Source organism: Capricornis sumatraensis, chromosome 2 (assembly GCF_032405125.1).
Source record: "Capricornis sumatraensis isolate serow.1 chromosome 2, serow.2, whole genome shotgun sequence".
Taxonomy (NCBI): domain Eukaryota; kingdom Metazoa; phylum Chordata; class Mammalia; order Artiodactyla; family Bovidae; genus Capricornis; species Capricornis sumatraensis.
Window position 1 is genome coordinate 94,189,087 of NC_091070.1, and position 17,058 is coordinate 94,206,144.

Sequence of the window (17,058 nt, forward strand, 5' to 3'; positions counted from 1 at the left end):
GGTATGCTGTAAGCTGAAGAGAGCTTACCTGAGGCCTGGTGAGCAGACTGCTCAGTTCATGCCAATATCAGAGTTAAATTGATAACTCTGAGAATTTGCTTTTCTTCAGAGGTTTATCTAAAGCCACCATTTGCCTCTGAATCCAAACAGATGAGAATTTCAGCCTCGTGTGAGACACACTTGTGCTTGCCTGTATATAGGATTATACTGTTGTTCAAGTGGACACTTTAACCTGGTTTCAATTTAAGCTTCATTCATGTGTGTGTGAAGCATTACCATTTTCATATGTTCTTTCAAAGTTGCACCTTTGCAAATTTGCTTACACATATAAAGGCTTATTTTTCTAACATAATAAAACTGTAGAGTGGGTGATTGCTACTGGTTGCATGCTTTGAGGATTTGGGGGCTGTGGTTGCTAGTATACTCTTGGCCTGTTCATGGTCCCAAGGTGGTTACTACCGTATGAACCATCATGTCAGAATTCCAAGCGGAAAAGTGGATGAACGGGGACAGAAAGCCACACTGGCATGCCATCTGGCCTGAATCAGGTTCATCTAAGAGCTTTCACAGACACCCCACACTGTATTTCATTGACTGCTCCTCTACAGCGGAGGCTGGGGAAAATTCTTTTAGAGGGCTATGGTTCTGCTGTCAACAGTATAGAGATTCTCTTATAAAGGGAGGGTGGATGTTGGGAGGCAATTGCTGTCTTTACCAGAGCCATACCTGTTAATACAATCCTTCCCTACCAGATCTGTTTCTGAAGTTCATCCCACTGAACTCTGTCTATTCTGGCCACACTGTTTTGGTGATTGTAACATTATAATCCACTTGGAGACCAGAAGAGTCTGATTTCTACTTTTGCATTCTATTGAGTTGGCATATAAGTCTGCTGAGATACTTAGTTTTTAACTAAATAATCTTTAAAATTTTTATTATATTAGCCAAAAATAAAACCTCCATGTTGAGACCTGTTATCTTAATTAAAACCATTACTAAAGAATATAATCAAAAAGAAACATTCACAGATATAAAGAACAGACTATGGGTTACCAGTGGAGAGAGGGAAGGGGGAGGGGCCAGATTTGGATAGAGGATTAAGAGGTACAAGCTACTATGTATAAAATAAATGCTACATGGGTATATTGTACAACACAGGGAATATAGCCAATATTTTATAACAAGTATAAATAGACTATAACCTTTGAAAATTGTGAATCATTGTTTTGTACACCTGAAACTTAACATTATAATCAACGATACCTCAGTAAAAATAAAAATAGTAATAAGAACCATTGCTCCAATGCCTCCTTTAGGAGATGCCAGCTGGAGAATTTTCTGAAGTCGTTTCTAGATTTGACTTTGGGTAAGACATTTTACACAAAACCTCTGCTTTTGAAGTTACTGTTTTGGCAGAATTTTCCTGAGCCCTGCCGATTTTCTTTGTTCCATCCCTTTAAGTTCCTGGGTCTTAACTTTATTGTGTCTCTGTGCACACAAGTTCTCAGGACAATACAGATCTTGACTCGGTCGTGGCAGCCTGACAGTGTTGCCAGCCTAGAATCTTTTAGTGAAAGTGCAGAAGCGTATTGAATCTCCGGCTCGGCTCCCCACCACAGAAGACAAACAAAGGAGCCTTTCTGATGATTTTAAAACTGTGTGTGTCTAATCCATTCAAGAAGAGTGTGGCCTGGCCTTAAGCCATTTCTGCTTTCCATAACCTTGACTCACATCTGCGGGCCCCTGTGCTGTCTCTGGGATGTAGTGATTTATGAGCATTGGAGATTCTACTTTAAATGCACATGTGGAAATCAGAGTTATTGTACCTCTTCAGTAGCTGTGTAACCTTTGAGGAATTAATTTTGGCCAGTGTGAAATAGAGAGTTAGCCATATAGAAATTTCTGGAGTGGGATGGACCCCAGGTACACGCTGGACAGAGAAAGTTCTTTTTTCTTTCTAGCACACTAAACATGCATTTGTTTGTTCATTTGTTTGTTTAAAGGAGTTAAATGTTTTCCAGTTAAGGTTTTCCTCTTTGTAGAGAAAGAAGCCAAAATAAAGCCACGTTTTTAAATTAGAGCATAAAGCATAAACTATGTATTGGTTTGTACTGGGCCAGCTAAGTATGGAAGGCAGAGATGAGAAGAACTAGAGAAAGGAATGTAACTTTGCTGTTTATAAACTTGGGAGATAAAGATTAAGTACATCAATAAACATCTTGTTTGTAACCTTTTATATCTACAGAGAAGGAAATATTTTATTTAAGCTGTTGCCATCAGAGCCAAAATATGAGAGCATAGGTATTTTTGAACCAACCCTCAACCCGGTCCCCAGCCCCAATCTTTTTTTTTTTTTTCTTTCTTTCTATGGAAAAGCCCAATGTTTTGCAACATAATGAGGGGCACAAATGGTTACAAAATAAAAACTTCACCCAGTAGGATCATTTCTGGTCCTTTCAACTTCCTACTGCTGCTGCTAAGTTCCTTCAATAGTGTCCAACTCCATGCGACCCCATAGACGGCAGCCTGCCGTCCCTGGGATTCTCCAGGCAAGAACACTGGAGTGGGTTGCCGTTTCCTTCTCCAACGCTTGAAAGTGAAAAGTGAAAGTGAAGTTGCTAAGTCGTGTCCAACTCTTAGCGACCCCATGGACTGCAGCAAAGACTTCTTAAGTCATATAGCTTTGCCCAGCAGGATACACAAGCAGCTTTTGAGGTTTGCCCTGTGGAGCAGATGAAACAAAGCCCAGAATCCTTGGCTGTCTCCTAATTGGTGTGACTATAAAAAGCTGGCTGAGTTTGGCACTTTTTTGCTCCATTGCTGCAAGCCCAGATTTCTGATGACCTTGAGGGTCGGACGTGAGGTAAATACATCCTGATTTGGGTTGCTCGTTTCCCATGTGACCTTAAATGACCCTATAAATCTCTCCCAAGCTTCAGAGGAGCCAGCCAAGTTGCTATTTGGAAGAATTATAATGTAAAGAGGTATTTGATAGACTGAGATTCCCATCCAGCATTTTTATTCACACCTCTGTTCTCACATCTTGTGGGTTAAGTAAACCTTTGTTTAAGAAAAGTTGTGAGCATAGTATTGTACTTGTCAACAGAAGCCTGCTGCCTGTAGAGGAAACTCTCAGTTGTGACATGTTTCCCAGGGACCATAATCAGATCCCCTTTGGATAAAGGGCATTTCGTTGCCCCAGTGAAACGGTTTCAACTGAACGGACAATCTGAGCAACTGAGCCACGGGAGGCCCTGTTCAAGGGTGTGTTTTGTGTACTCAAATTGCTGCAGCTTTCTCAGGACTGCTGTGTTAGTGGTTCCTGGAGATGGCTTTGCTTGCCAGGGATCCTAGAGGGAGTCACTGCAGTTTTGTACTATCTAGAGAATCGCCCTAAAGATAATGAACTCGGGGAAAGTTTATAGCCACTGCAATGCAGGGAGTTACAGGAACAGTTCAGCTGGTTGTAACCACACAGAAGTGGTTCTGTTGGCTCTCCTTGGGTGTCTTTTAAAGGAATTCTTTGGCTCTTGATCTTTCAAAAGATATAGAGCAGACATAGGGAAAAAATTCTAAATTTTAAAATTTTAAATTTAACTAGAGTAAATTTTTCTGCCTTTGAAAATCCAAGATAGGTGTATGTCTTCAAGAACAATACGCGTCAGGCATTAACAAAAAAAGAATGTTTTCAGGAAGTGAAAAACAAATAATAATTGAATGTCAGAATGAAGAGAATAATGATTGTACTCTTAGAAATATAATGAATGTAGTATTTTATAAAACTGGGAAAGAGTCAATATGTTGGTTTCCCGAGAAATCATCCATCTTGTAAAGGTCCTAGTACCTGACTTCTGCATACCACAGTTCTCTTTGCATAGTTATTTCACATGCATGGTGGTATAAGACATTCATAACAGCACTGTTGGGTGTTATCCTGCTCAACACTTGGGAAATAAAAACTTACTCAAGATTAGCTCAGGGCTTTCCCAGGTGGCACTGCCTGCCGATGCAGGAGACGCAAGAGATGCAGGTTCGATCCCTGGGTTGGGAAGAGCCCTTGGAGAAGGAAATGGCAACCCACTCCAGTATTCTTGCCTGGAAAATTCCATGGACGGAAGAACCTGGTGGACTACAATCCATGGGATCGCAAAGAGTCAGACACACCTGAGCATGCATGCGTGTGCAGATAAGATTAAATGGCTTAACCAGGGTCACTTGAGGCGTTTTGGTGGCAGAGCCCAGATGGAACATGAGTCTTCTGACTTTGTCCTGCTGAGCAGCACTCTGGGCCAGGTAGGTGTGTACTTGGGGCAGGCGGTAGAGTATAAATAAGGCTTGTCCCAGAGACAGACATAAATAAGTTAACTGCTGCTGTGATGAGGGTGGGATTCCCTGGTGGCTCAGAGGGCAAAGAGTCTGCCTCCAATGCTGGATGAGTGTTGAGAAGCAAACAGGAGTACGCCATTCAGGAAAGAGATTCGAGAAGGGTGATTAGAGAGGACCAGAGGGAAGAATATTTCTCTTACAACCTGAGGGATATGGAAGGGCCGGTCAGGCCAGGATTCAGGAAAAATGATCACAGCGTGAGAATAGCAAGTGCAGAGGTCCTGAGGCTGGAAAGTGCAGAGGTCCCGAGGTGGTGTTCTAGGAACTTGTAGAAAGGCTGGAATTGCTTAGAGCTTAATGAGTGATTAAAAAAAAAAAAAGACTGAAGTTAGTTGGAGAGGAAGGCAGGGGCAGGAGCTGGCTAGGCCTTCTGGCCATGGAAAGGACTTCTGATTTTAGTTCTGTGTGCAGTGAAACCCAAATGAAGGTGGTGTAGGTGTTGGGAGTGGGGCCAGGCCAGGTGTGTGATCTGACTGATGGTTTCCAAAGATCCCTTTGTCTACAGTACAGAGAGTGGGTTAGAGGGAAACAAGGCGGGCGAGTAAGGAGGTTACTTCATATACAAGCAAAAGGTGGTGCTGGCCTGGATTAGGGTGGCTCCTGCAGCGTGGAAACGGATGCGTGGATTCCCCGACCTTTTAGTTGTAGAACCAACAGGGTTCTTCTACTGCCGGGAGACTGCCTGGCGGGCTTGCTTTACAGTTACTAGTGTAGGCTCTGAAATCAGCCACCGTTGAAAATCCTGGCTCTTCCACATCCTAGCTCTTTATCCTCTGAAACTCAGTTCCCGAATCTGAAACATGGAGATGATAGTACCTCCCCCACAGGTTTATTGGCTGAAATTCCTAAGAGTGTAAATGGTACTGGCGCTCAGCATGGACCATTAGACAGATGGGCCTGTGTGCGCCGACGCTGGCAGAACAGCCTCAGCTAAGGGGGCAGGGGAGCCAGATGGACCCAGTGCCTTCCGAGGGACCTGGCGGGGGGTTGGGGGGCAGCAGACGGCCCCCTCTGCCCAGTCCCTTGAAGAGAAGCAGCTGGAAATACCAAGGCGCATGTGGCGGGGGAAGGTGAGGAGTGAGACAGCGTCTATTGGTAACTAGGCCTCTGCTTCCTCACTGAGAGAAGGAGGAGTTGGGACGCAGATCGCCACTGAGGTCCCTGGCAACTTTAGCTTTTGCTTCTAAGCTTCTTCAGGAATTGTGGGATAATTAAATCAGCTTTTGTGGGAAAGGCCCCACAAAATGTTTCAATGTTTCTTCCTGTAGAAAAGTATGCTGACCTCAGTTACAAATCCTTTGTTTTCTAACAGTTCACAGACCCAGTTTAGAATAGGACTCAGTTCAGATCAGTCGCTCAGTCGTGTCTGACTCTCTGCGACCCCATGAATCGCAGCATGCCAGGCCTCCCTGTCCATCACCAACTCCCGGAGTTCACTCAAACTCACGTCCATCGAGTCGGTGATGCCATCCAGCCATCTTATCCTCTGTCGTCCCCTTTTCCTCCTGCCCCCAATCCTTCCCAGCATCAGAGTCTTTTCCAATGAGTCAACTCTTCGCATGAGGTGGCCAAAGTCCTGGAGTTTCAGCTTTAGCATCATTCCTTCCAAAGAAATCCCAGAGTTGATCTCCTTCAGAATGGACTGGTTGGATCTCCTTGCAGTCCAAGGGACTCTCAAGAGTCTTCTCCAACACCACAGTTCAAAAGCATCATTTCTTGGGCACTCAGCTTTCTTCATAGTCCAACTCTCACATCCATACATGACCACAGGAAAAACCATAGCCTTGACTAGACAGACCTTTGTTGGCAAAGTAATATCTCTGCTTTTGAATATGCTGTCTAGGTTGGTCATAACATTCCTTCCAAGGAGTAAGCGTCTTTTAATTTCATGGCTGCAGTCATCATCTGCAGTGATTTTGGAGCCCAAAAAAATAAAGTCTGACACTGTACCATTGTTTCCCCATCTATTTGCCATGAAGTGATGGGACCAAATGCCATCATCTTCGTTTTCTGAATGTTGAGCTTTAAGCCAACTTTCTCACTGTCCTCTTTCACTTTCACCAAGAGGCTCTTTAGTTCTTCTTCACTTTCTGCCATAAGGGTGGTGTCATCTGCATATCTGAGCTTATTGATATTTCTCCCAGCAATCTTGATTCCAGCTTGTGTTTCTTCCAGCCCAGCGTTTCTCATGATGTACTCTGCATAGAAGTTAAATAAGCACGCTGACAATATACAGCCTTGACGTACTTCTTTTCCTATTTGGAACCAGTCTGTTGTTCCATGTCCAGTTCTAACTATTGCTTCCTTACCTGCATATAGGTTTCTCAAGAGGTAAGTCAGGTTGTCTGGTATGCCCATCTCTTTCAGAATTTTCCACAGTTTATTGTGATCCACACAGTCAAAGGCTTTGGCATAGTCAATAAAGCAGAAATAGATGTTTTTCTGGAACTCTCTTGCTTTTTCTATGATCCAGCAGATATTGGCAATTTGATCTCTGGTTCCTCTGCCTTTTCTAAAACCATCTTGGACATCAGGAAGTTTACTGTTCACGTATTGCTGAAGCCTGGCTTGGAGAATTTTGAGCATTACTTTACTAGCATGTGAGATGAGTGCCATTGTGCAGTAGTTTGAGCATTCTTTGACATTGCCTTTTTTTGGGATTGGAATGAAAACTGAGCTTTTCCAGTCCTGTGGACACTGCTGAGTTTTCCAAATTTTCTGGCATATCAAGTGCAGCACTTTCACAGCATCATCTTTCAGGATTTGAAATAGCTCAACTGGAATTCCGTCACCTCCACTAGCTTTGTTTGTAGTGATGCTTTCTAAGGCCCACTTGACTTCACATTCCAGGATGGCTGGCTCTAGGTGAGTGATCACACCATCATGATTATCTGGGTCATGAAGATCTTTTTTGTACAGTTCTTCTGTGTATTCTTGCCACCTCTTCTTAATAGCTTCTGCTTCTGTTAGGTCCAGACCGTTTCTGTCCTTTATCGAGCCCATCTTTGCATGAAATGTTCCCTTGGTATCTCTAATTTTCTTGAAGACATCTAGTCTTTCCCATTCTGTTGTTTTCCTCTATTTCTTTGCATTGATTCCTGAGGAATGCTTTCTTATCTCTTCTTGCTCTTCTTTGAAACTCTGCATTCAGATGCTTATATCGTTCCTTTTCTCCTTTGCTTTTTGCTTCTCTTTACCTGCTCACAGCCTGGTAATTACTTGCCTTTTGCAATCATCCTTTTGACTACAAGGAGATTAAACCAGTCACTCTTAAAGGAAATCAGTCCTGAATATTCATTGGAAGGACTGAAGCTGAAACTCCAATACTTTGGCCCCCTGACGCGAAGAACTGACTCATTGGAAAAGACCCTGATGCTGGGAAAGATGGAAGGCAGGAGGAGAAGGGGATGACAGAGGATGAGATGGTTGGATGGCATCACCGACTGATTGGATGTGAGTTTGAGCAAGCTCCGGGAATTGGTTACGGACAGGTAAGCCTGGTGTGCTGCAGTCCATGGGGTCACAAAGAGTCAGGCATGACTGAGCGACTGAACTGAACTGACTGCGATTGTCCCTCTAGAACAATGATGTAAGGTCATCAGAGCAAAAAGCTGGCCTTCCTGCTCCTTTGCTGACTTCAGGTGCTCTGGGGGCACTGAAGAAATGCATCTAGGCTGTGCCATCCCTCCTCTCATGGTCTTACTCCATAACTTTCCTTGGGTTTGATGATGAGTATGTGATCAAGGGGAGAATGAGTGGCTTTGTTGAAATCAGGCTCTGCAGTAGGACAGGATTTCTTTTTTAGTGAGCTCATCTTTATATTAGTGTTTTTAAGTAATTCCTCTCTGTAAGAAAGAAACAAAATTCTGATATTTTTGTATCATTAGACTCTTCAAATCTTATTTTTTACACTGACATATAGTGATTCAAACTTTAAAAATTTATAGGAGGCCTTCCCAAGTGGCGCTAGTGGTAAAGAATCCACCTGCCAGTGCAGGAGATGCAGGAGGTAAAGGTTTGATCCCTGGGTCAGGAAGATGCCCTGGAGTAGGAAATGGCAACTTGCTCTGGTATGCTCGCCTGGAAAATTCCATGGTCAGAGGAGCCTTGTGGGCTACAGTCCATGGGGTCACAAAGAGTCAGACACGACTGAGTGACTGAGCACACACACAGACACACACACACACACACACGGTATATTCACTATGTAGACAGAAATTGCACCCAGAAATTTTTCTAAAATAATTAGGGATTCTCAGAGAACCCACTTTTTAGCACTGGTCACTGCAAGAACAAGTGAATCAGTGAATAGTCAGTGACAGGACACAAGAGTAGCTGATGGCAGAATTTCGTAGGGTGAGCTCACTTTTCTCTCCTTTCTTAGATTCCACTGATGGAACCATGGACTAATCTCTTCATCAGCATGTGGACTGACTCCAGCCCCTGGCTGCAGGAACAGAACTTGTTCATCAGCCAGCATTCCTCCAGGCGAATTCTCCATTTAAACAAGCCCTTAAACTACCGAGTGGAAGGTCTCTGGACCTCAAACATAGTTCGTTGTTCACTTCTGCTCCAACTTTAAGACAGTTAGATAAGACATAGTAATGAGAAATTTTAACTGAGGAGTAAAACTGTTGTGAAAATATTTTTTATTTATATTCCAAAAACCAGCATTGCCTACAGGGCTTGTCCCTGCAGCAAAACTGCCTTGGGTTCAAGTTCCAGCTGAAGCACTTTCTGGCTCTTTATGTCATTGTTCAGTTGCTCAGTCGTATCTGACTCTTTGCGACCCCATGGACCGCAGCACGCCAGGCCTCTCTGTCCATCACCGACTCCCTAAGTTCACCCAAACTCATGTCCGTTGAGTCGGTGATGCCATCCAGCCTTCTAAGCCTCTGCCATCCCCTTCTCCTCCTGCCTTCACTCTTTCCCAGCATCAGGGTCTTTACCAATGAGTGGCTCTTCACATCAGGTGGCCAAAGTATTGGAGCTTCAGCTTCAGCATCAGTCCTTCCAAAGAATATTCAGCACTGATTTCCTTTAGGATGGACTGGTTTGATCTCCTTGCAGTCCAAGGGACTCTCAAGAGTCTTCCCCAATACCACAGTTCAAAGTCATCACTTCTTCAGTACTAGCTGTTTATAACCTTGGGCAATCTCTTAATCTCCATGTGCCTCCGCTTCCTGTTGTGTTAGAGGGATACAGGTAGCATCTACCTGGTTGATCCATGGAGGAAACTGCTGCCACATGTGGAGTACCTAGAATCATGTAACAGCTCTTTCCTGAGTGGTTCTACATTAATTATCATGGTATTGCTAAATTAATAAAGAGCATTACATGAAAGCATTCAGGCATTGACTCTAAAATATTGAATTGATATCAACACTTTGGGGTAAAATGGGAGACAGATTGAAAAATAGCCCAATAAGCCCTAGTTCTGGGCGGGATCTTTAAAGAAGTCAGTGAGTAGTGGTAGAAACAGGAGGAGGAAGGAGGCTGGGGGGCCGAGGAGGAGATGGTGAGGCTGAGGGGGAAGCCACACCAGCGTTACCCAGGGAGCCAGGGTCTGGACTGTGCCCAAGCTCCGTGCATTACCTCGTTTGGCCTTCAGATCCCTTCAGGTAGTTACTGTTAGTTACATCCTTCTACTGATGGGGCAGAGGGGTGGCGGGTAAGGGGCTCGCCCAGCGACCCACCCGGGGCCTCCCACCAGCTGAAGCCTGGCTGTACGGCCAGGACCACGCGTGACCGCCTCTTTTCCCGCTCAGCCTGGAGCAGGAAGGTAACTCTCAGCCGCTCTGTTCTTCCTTCTGCCTTCCCACCTCCTCATGTGGCCAGAAAAGTGCAGACCCTTTCCTTCACATTGTCTGCCTATAATTACCTAGTGGATTCTTTTCTTAAAAAAAAAAAAGATCAGTTGTACATCCTGTGTAATACTGGGGAAAAAACCAAGATTCAGTCTTCCCAGACAAGCTGGGCACTGGGAAAGAAAAGACCTGGGACGTGTTCCGAGGGCGTCTGCCCGGACTCCTTTAACCCAGGCTCCCGAACCTTCCCAGCGCAGGGAGCGGGGAGCCTTTCCAGTCCCCGGTTTGAGACTCAAGAGGGTCTCAAGAGGGTCGCTTTTCCAGTCTTAAAGCTACTGCCACTCCGGGGACTCCAGCCTGGGTCTGGACGCCCTGAGCCCTCCCATCTGCTTTCTCTCCCCGGCCTCCCCCTGTGCGCTCCTGGGAAGGTGTGCGGGTGTGCAGGGAGGGAGCAGGCAGGGGAGGGAGGTGGGGGGCAGAGGCCAGCTCGCCTGCAACATGGACGGTGGGCCCCGCATTCTCACATTCTCGGTGCCCGAGCAAGAGCGCATTCGCCATTTTCCTTCCCTGGTTATTTCCCGTTCCCTTCCTGGCACTGCAGTGACAGCCCTGGGTTTTAAATTGCCGATGAAGGAGAGGTCGCTGAAGAGCTGCTCATGGCTGTGGCCGTTTAACCCTGAAGCAGTTATAACCACTTAGCTGGGGTGTGCTTTGGTGTGCCTGCTGTTTCCTTTAAGACTGTGAACGATGCCTGGGAGGGCAGGGGGAGAGAAGATGGTTTGGGAAGAATGCTTTATTCCTCGTCCCTGTTGGGGTTTTATTGAATTATCCAGATAGAACTCATTTGATGAGTCAACCTTTGTTGCCATTTCCTTCTGCGTCATCACGAGGCGCTTGCACCCGTGTAGTGATAACTCCCCAGCACCTCAGCTTCCTCTCCTGCCTGGCTGGGTAGGAAGGAAATACCCCTTCTCCCAGGAGCGGGGAATTATTTGTAATGTAATTATAAGACTACTTCAAGGAAGAGACACACCTGCCTGCTCTCTGCCCATGAGCCATTCAGAGGGAAAGAGCAGATGGGGTGCTTGTCGAGGGGGCATGGCTGTGCTGGTTCCCAGGACAGTCTGAGCTGAGCCAGGAGGCTGTGGCTGCCCAGGGGAGGGTCACAGGGTGCCTGGAGCAGGAGAGGTGGCAGCCTACTGAGAGAAGTCCTATGGGAGGGTTCTGGGCCCTGGGTCTGAGCTTTGCCAACCAGGGAGGAGAGTTAATTCTAAAGGAAGACAGGAGGGAATCGGGGCGGCCCAGAAGCTTGCTTTCTGACTCCTCACATGCCAGGCATTTTTAAGAAGGAGAACTTACCTGTCTCCAGGGTAGCCTTTAACATCAGGGAAGCCAGCAGCCTTCCAGGTCTGTCCTGTCCTAAGTCCTCGTGAAGCATCTTAACCTGCTCACTATGGCCAAAAATGCTTTTGAAAGCACTCCCTTTCCCAAGTTAGAAGGAACAAGGGGTGGAGGTACAAGCCTTTGGATCAGAAAGAGCTTTTATCAAATCCTGAAAGGGGCTTTCAGCCTCTTCCCAGCTCTGGGGAGAGTCAGCAGGTTATCCTCCCGGGCGTTGAAGCCTTTGCTTTTAATAAGTGTGAGGGTGATGGTCAGCAAAGATGTTGTCTGGGCCTGGTGACTGGGAAGGAGAAGAAAGGACGAATTTGAGGGGTATTTGTGAGATGACCTTATGGGTGTACAGGAAATGGAAGAGTCAAGTGGCTCTTGCGTTTCAAGCTTGAGTCATTGAGTGGATAAACTGAGATGGAAAACACAGGAGAGGTGAAGATGTCCTGCTCACTTACGGACTTATTGAAGTGGAGTGCCCAAGGGGTGTCTAAGTGGGGTGCCCAACGGCTGTCTAAGTGGGGATGTCTATCAAGCAATTGGATGTTCATGTCAGAAGCTTAGGCAAGAGGTGGAGGGTGAAGATAAAGATGCTGGCAGTGTATACATGGAAGGTGGAATCCTGAAAGCAAGGGAAAGTGTTCATGAGAAGAGCAGTAAGCTGAGAATAGGACCCTGGGGAAACCAGAGGAGAGTCTGAGGTGTGGCAGGAGAACACAGACTCTGCAGGGCACTTCACTGTTGATAAATAAGGTGTCATTCTTTAAACGGAATAATTCAGGTGAAGGTGGATCAGAGTATGTCATTCCTACAGGAGCTTTTTCAATTAATCTATATAAAACAAATCTACAAAAGTAAATCAGGTTCAAATGTCTTGCTATTTCTAAGGAAATTGGATTCAATGATTATGTCCTTGTTTAAGATTTATTGAGATGTATAAGGAAATTCTATGTGGGCTCCTCAGACCTCCCCAGTTCTCAGTATTTGAACCTGCTGGAAGCATTGCTAGGAGCTTGGCCAGCCTTGCTGTCCTCAAGCCTCGGGGTAATACTTTGTGGATTTGCCTATTTCCTGCTGCTCCCCAAATAAGTACATGTAATGCCCGTCCACTCGGCAGCCCATTTTTATCCGATAAAGTAATATAATCATTTTTTAAACATGTCCGTTTATTTGGGTGCAGTAATATAATCATTTTTAACATTCAAATAGTCCAAAAGGCTATCTGATGAAAAATAAATCCCCTCTCGCCCAGGCCCCAGATTCTTAGTCCTTATGAAAATATTGGTGTTCAGCTGCCTGTTTTTGTCAATAAAGTTTTATTGGCACACAGTTATTTGCACACAGTCACATCCAGTCAATTTACCCACTATCTGTGGCTGCTTTCCCACTACAGTGGCAGAGTTGAGCAGCTGTGACAGAGAAAGAAAAAGCTTACTGACGTGTGCTCTTTGTATGTAGGCTGCTGGGTATATATAGTCTTTTTTTGGACACAAATGTGAGCTCATTCTGCACTGTTTTCTGCATGGTCCTATTTCTATTTCACAGTCTGTGGTGTGGGCTGTCCCACAGAGGCACGTGCACATTCGTCTCAGGTTGGGTGTAATTAATCACTGCCCTGTAGGACGTCTTAGTGGTTTTCAGGTTTTAGCCTGACCTGCAGGGAACCTTCACACACACATGAACTCTTCTGGATAAGTACATAAAGCTGACAGATTCAGCCAAACTGGCCCCCTACCACATACCCTCAATGAGTCAGATTCTTTTCCTTTTAAGGGCTAAATTGCTAATCCCTGTGAGGAAAAGGGAGCTAACAAAATAAGGGAAATGTGCAAGTTTACCACATTTGTGCAATCTGAATAAAATTTTACAATGTCTTAATATTTACTGTAGCCTCCTTTAGGGTCTGCCCAATGCTCTTATTTCTGAAGGCGACTGTCTTAGTCTACACAGGCAGCTATAATAAGATATCACAGACTGAGTGGCTTATAAACAACAGAAATATATTGCTCACAGTACTAGTGGCTGGGATGTCCAGGATCAAGACTCCAGCAGATTCCATGCCTGATGAACGCTTGCTTCGTAGCTCACAGATAGCAGTCTTCCCACGGTTTCCCCCACGTGATGGAAGGGGCAAAGGAGCTAGCCGGCAGGTCTCTTTTATAAGAGCACCTGTCCTATGTATTTGGACTTCACCCTCAAGACCTAAAAACTTCCCCCAAAGCCCCACCTCCTGATCAACTTAAATTGGCGATCAGGTTTCAACTTAAATTTGGGGGGAGGATGCGGACATTCAGTTTATAGCAGTGGAGTTGAGTGGGCTTTCCCCATTTGACTTCAGATCTAGGTCTAATCAGAATCTGAAGGTAAAAATCAAGATGGGTATTCCTTTTAGCCTCAGATGGGTCGTTTACATTTTCAGTGACCTCTTTGTTGTTGTTATCCAGTCACTCAGTTGTGTCCAACTCTTTGCGACCCTGTGAACTGTGTGCAGCACTCCAGGCTTCCCTGGTCTTCACCATCTCCCAGAGTCTGCTCGAACTTATCTCCATTAGGTCAGTGATGCCATCCAGCCATCTCATCCTGTGTCACCCCCTTCTCCTCCTGCCTTCAATCTTGCCCAGCATCAGGGTCTTCCAATGAGTCAGCTCTCTGCATCAGGTGGCTAAAGTTTTGGAGCTTCAGCTTCAGCATCAGTCCTTCCAACGAATATTCAGGACTGATTTCCTTTAGGATGGACTGGTTGGATCTCCTTGCTGTCCAAGGGATTCTCAAGAGTCTTCTCCAGCACCACAGCTCAAAAGCATCAATTCTTTGGTGCTCAGATTTCTTTATGGTCAAACTCTCACATCTGTATATGACTACTAAAAAATCCAGTCTTCTAGACCTCTGTGCAAACCACAGCAATCCTTCTGCAAATATGCTAAGCATAAAATCAGACAATTAAGATACTTAGTACCTATATTTAAGGAGTTAACATTATTTTTCATTCAAATATTTGGTAACCAATATCTCTCAAAATTAGATATCTAACAGAGAATACGACAAAATACAACCCTTGAACATATTTCCATTTCCTTATTTCTGGATTCTTTAAAGGGCAACAACACTTATTTAAATCATTTCTGGGCCCAGCATTCTGCCTAGTGTGTGGTAGGCACCTAGTGGATGTTGGTTGAACTGAGCTAATTTTCTCTTCCTATTTCAACTGAATTGTTCGTTTGTTCTCTTACAGAATGAAGACATTCAAATGTTGTTTTAAATATCACCTACAACAGAAAGTTTTCATCCTGTTTCTAACCCTATGGCTATTCTCCTTGTTGAAGCTCCTAAATGTTAAACGATTCCTCTTCCCTGAACGGGGCATTTACTTGGTTGAGTACTCTCTGAGTACGTCGCCTTTTGTAAGGAACAGATACACCCATGTCAAGAATGAAATCGGATATGAGATTAACTGTTCGGGTGTCTATGAACAGGAGCCTTTGGAAATTGGCAAGAGTCTGGAAATAAGAAGAAGAACCATCATCGACTTGGATGATGACGATGTTGTGGCAATCACCAGTGATTGTGAGATTTATCAGGCGCTACGAAGCTACGATGAAAAGCTTGTTTCAGAGGAAGAGAAAAGCTTCCCAATAGCCTATTCTTTGGTTGTTCACAAAGATGCAGTTATGGTTGAAAGGCTAATCCTTGCTATATACAACCGGCACAATATTTATTGCATCCATTATGACCAAAAATCATCGGATACCTTCAAAGTTGCCATGAACAATTTAGCTAAGTGCTTCTCCAATATTTTCATTGCTTCCAAATTAGAGACTGTGCAGTACGCACACATTTCCAGACTCCAGGCTGATTTAAATTGCTTGTCAGACCTCCTCAAGTCTTCAGTTCAGTGGAAATATGTTATCAACCTGTGTGGGCAGGATTTTCCTTTGAAGTCAAACTTCGAATTAGTGTCAGAGTTGAAGAAACTCAATGGATCAAATATGTTAGAGACAGTGAAACCCCCTAGCACTAAGACGGAAAGATTCACTTTTCACCATGAACTCAAACAGGTACCTTATGAATATGTGAAACTACCGATGAGGACGAACATTTCCAAGGAGGCCCCCCCTCATAACATCGAGATATTTGTTGGCAGTGCTTATTTTGTGTTAAGTCGAGCATTCATTAAATATATTTTCAACAACTCCTTTGTTAAAGACTTTTTCGCCTGGTCTAAAGATACATACTCACCTGATGAGCACTTTTGGGCTACCTTAATTCGGGTACCAGGAATCCCTGGGGAGATTTCTAAGACAGCCCAGGATGTGTCTGACCTGCAGAGTAAGACCCGCCTGGTCAAATGGAATTATCTAGAAGGCCTTTTCTATCCCAGTTGTACTGGCTCTCACCTCCGAAGTGTGTGTATCTATGGAGCAGCGGAACTAAGGTGGCTTATGAAATACGGACATTGGTTTGCTAATAAATTTGATTCTAAGGTGGACCCCGTTTTGATTAAATGCTTGGCAGAAAAGCTTGAGGAACAGCAGAGAAAGTGGATCACACTGTCTTCAGCAAAGTTATTTATGGTTAAACCTTCCATAACCACCTCGTGATAAAATTGTAATGGATAAAAGGTGAAGATGGAATTGCATGCTATACCATGGCCAGTACCATTGGAAAGGTGTCTACAATTCCATGAGCAAGGGAAAGTGACCTGGCCTTTGGTGACAACTAGTCTGCAATTGGCTGGGTGTTTTTATGTGTTTTCACTTGTAATCTCACTGAGCTAAGTGGGAGATTTTAAACAGTCAGTCATCTGATCTGTATTGAGTTTCTGCTGTATACCAGGCACTTTTTAAAAAAACATACAGGAATTAAATCCAAGTTGTCATGAGTACAGTTACCCCAGTCACACAGCAGTCTTTATATCTTAGGTTCTCCACATAACAATCAGGTGCCATTGAAGAGTAGTGGAGTGATCACATAACCGTGTTCAGCACCAGTTTCAGAGCAGTGTTTAAGCACAGTGACCACACTCCACTTGCCGGTTAATTCAGCTCCTTAGACTCTGCTCAACCATTAGAATATTAGAAAGACTGTACTACCTCAGAAGAACTCAAAGAATTGGTCAATTTCCTACTTGCCAAAGCGTAACTTACCTTGTGGAAACTTGTTTGTTGAGTGCAGGGCCCGGGACTTTGACGGCCTGCGTTTCTACTGTGTGAGTGTCAGGAAGGTGGTGGGGTGCCTGGAGGAGGGCGGGTGCTGCCGAGGGGCAATGAAGGGATCTGTATGATTTTCCATCACATTTTGTAACGGTGTCCTGAATGGCCTCCTATTTTAATTCAGCTGTTTATTAAAACATATTTTCTGGTTAAAATTAAAAACTGCTCAACAGCTCAGTGTCACTCTCTAGAGCATCAAACCTAAGTCTTTCGGTTCACAGATTATCAGTATATGTAAGTTGCTGTTGTTGTTTTTTTTACAGCGC

At 44.6% G+C, this 17,058-nt stretch overlaps 1 protein-coding gene across 1 annotated transcript; it reads left to right on the top strand.

Annotated features, from left to right (window-relative positions):
- Positions 1-14,815: 14,815 nt before the first annotated feature.
- Positions 14,816-16,702, top strand: GCNT4 (glucosaminyl (N-acetyl) transferase 4). The gene has a single exon (XM_068966495.1). The coding sequence runs from the start codon at positions 14,816-14,818 to the stop codon at positions 16,178-16,180; it is 1,365 nt and encodes a 454-aa protein (XP_068822596.1). The 3' UTR covers positions 16,181-16,702.
- The last annotated feature ends 356 nt before the right edge of the window (positions 16,703-17,058 follow it).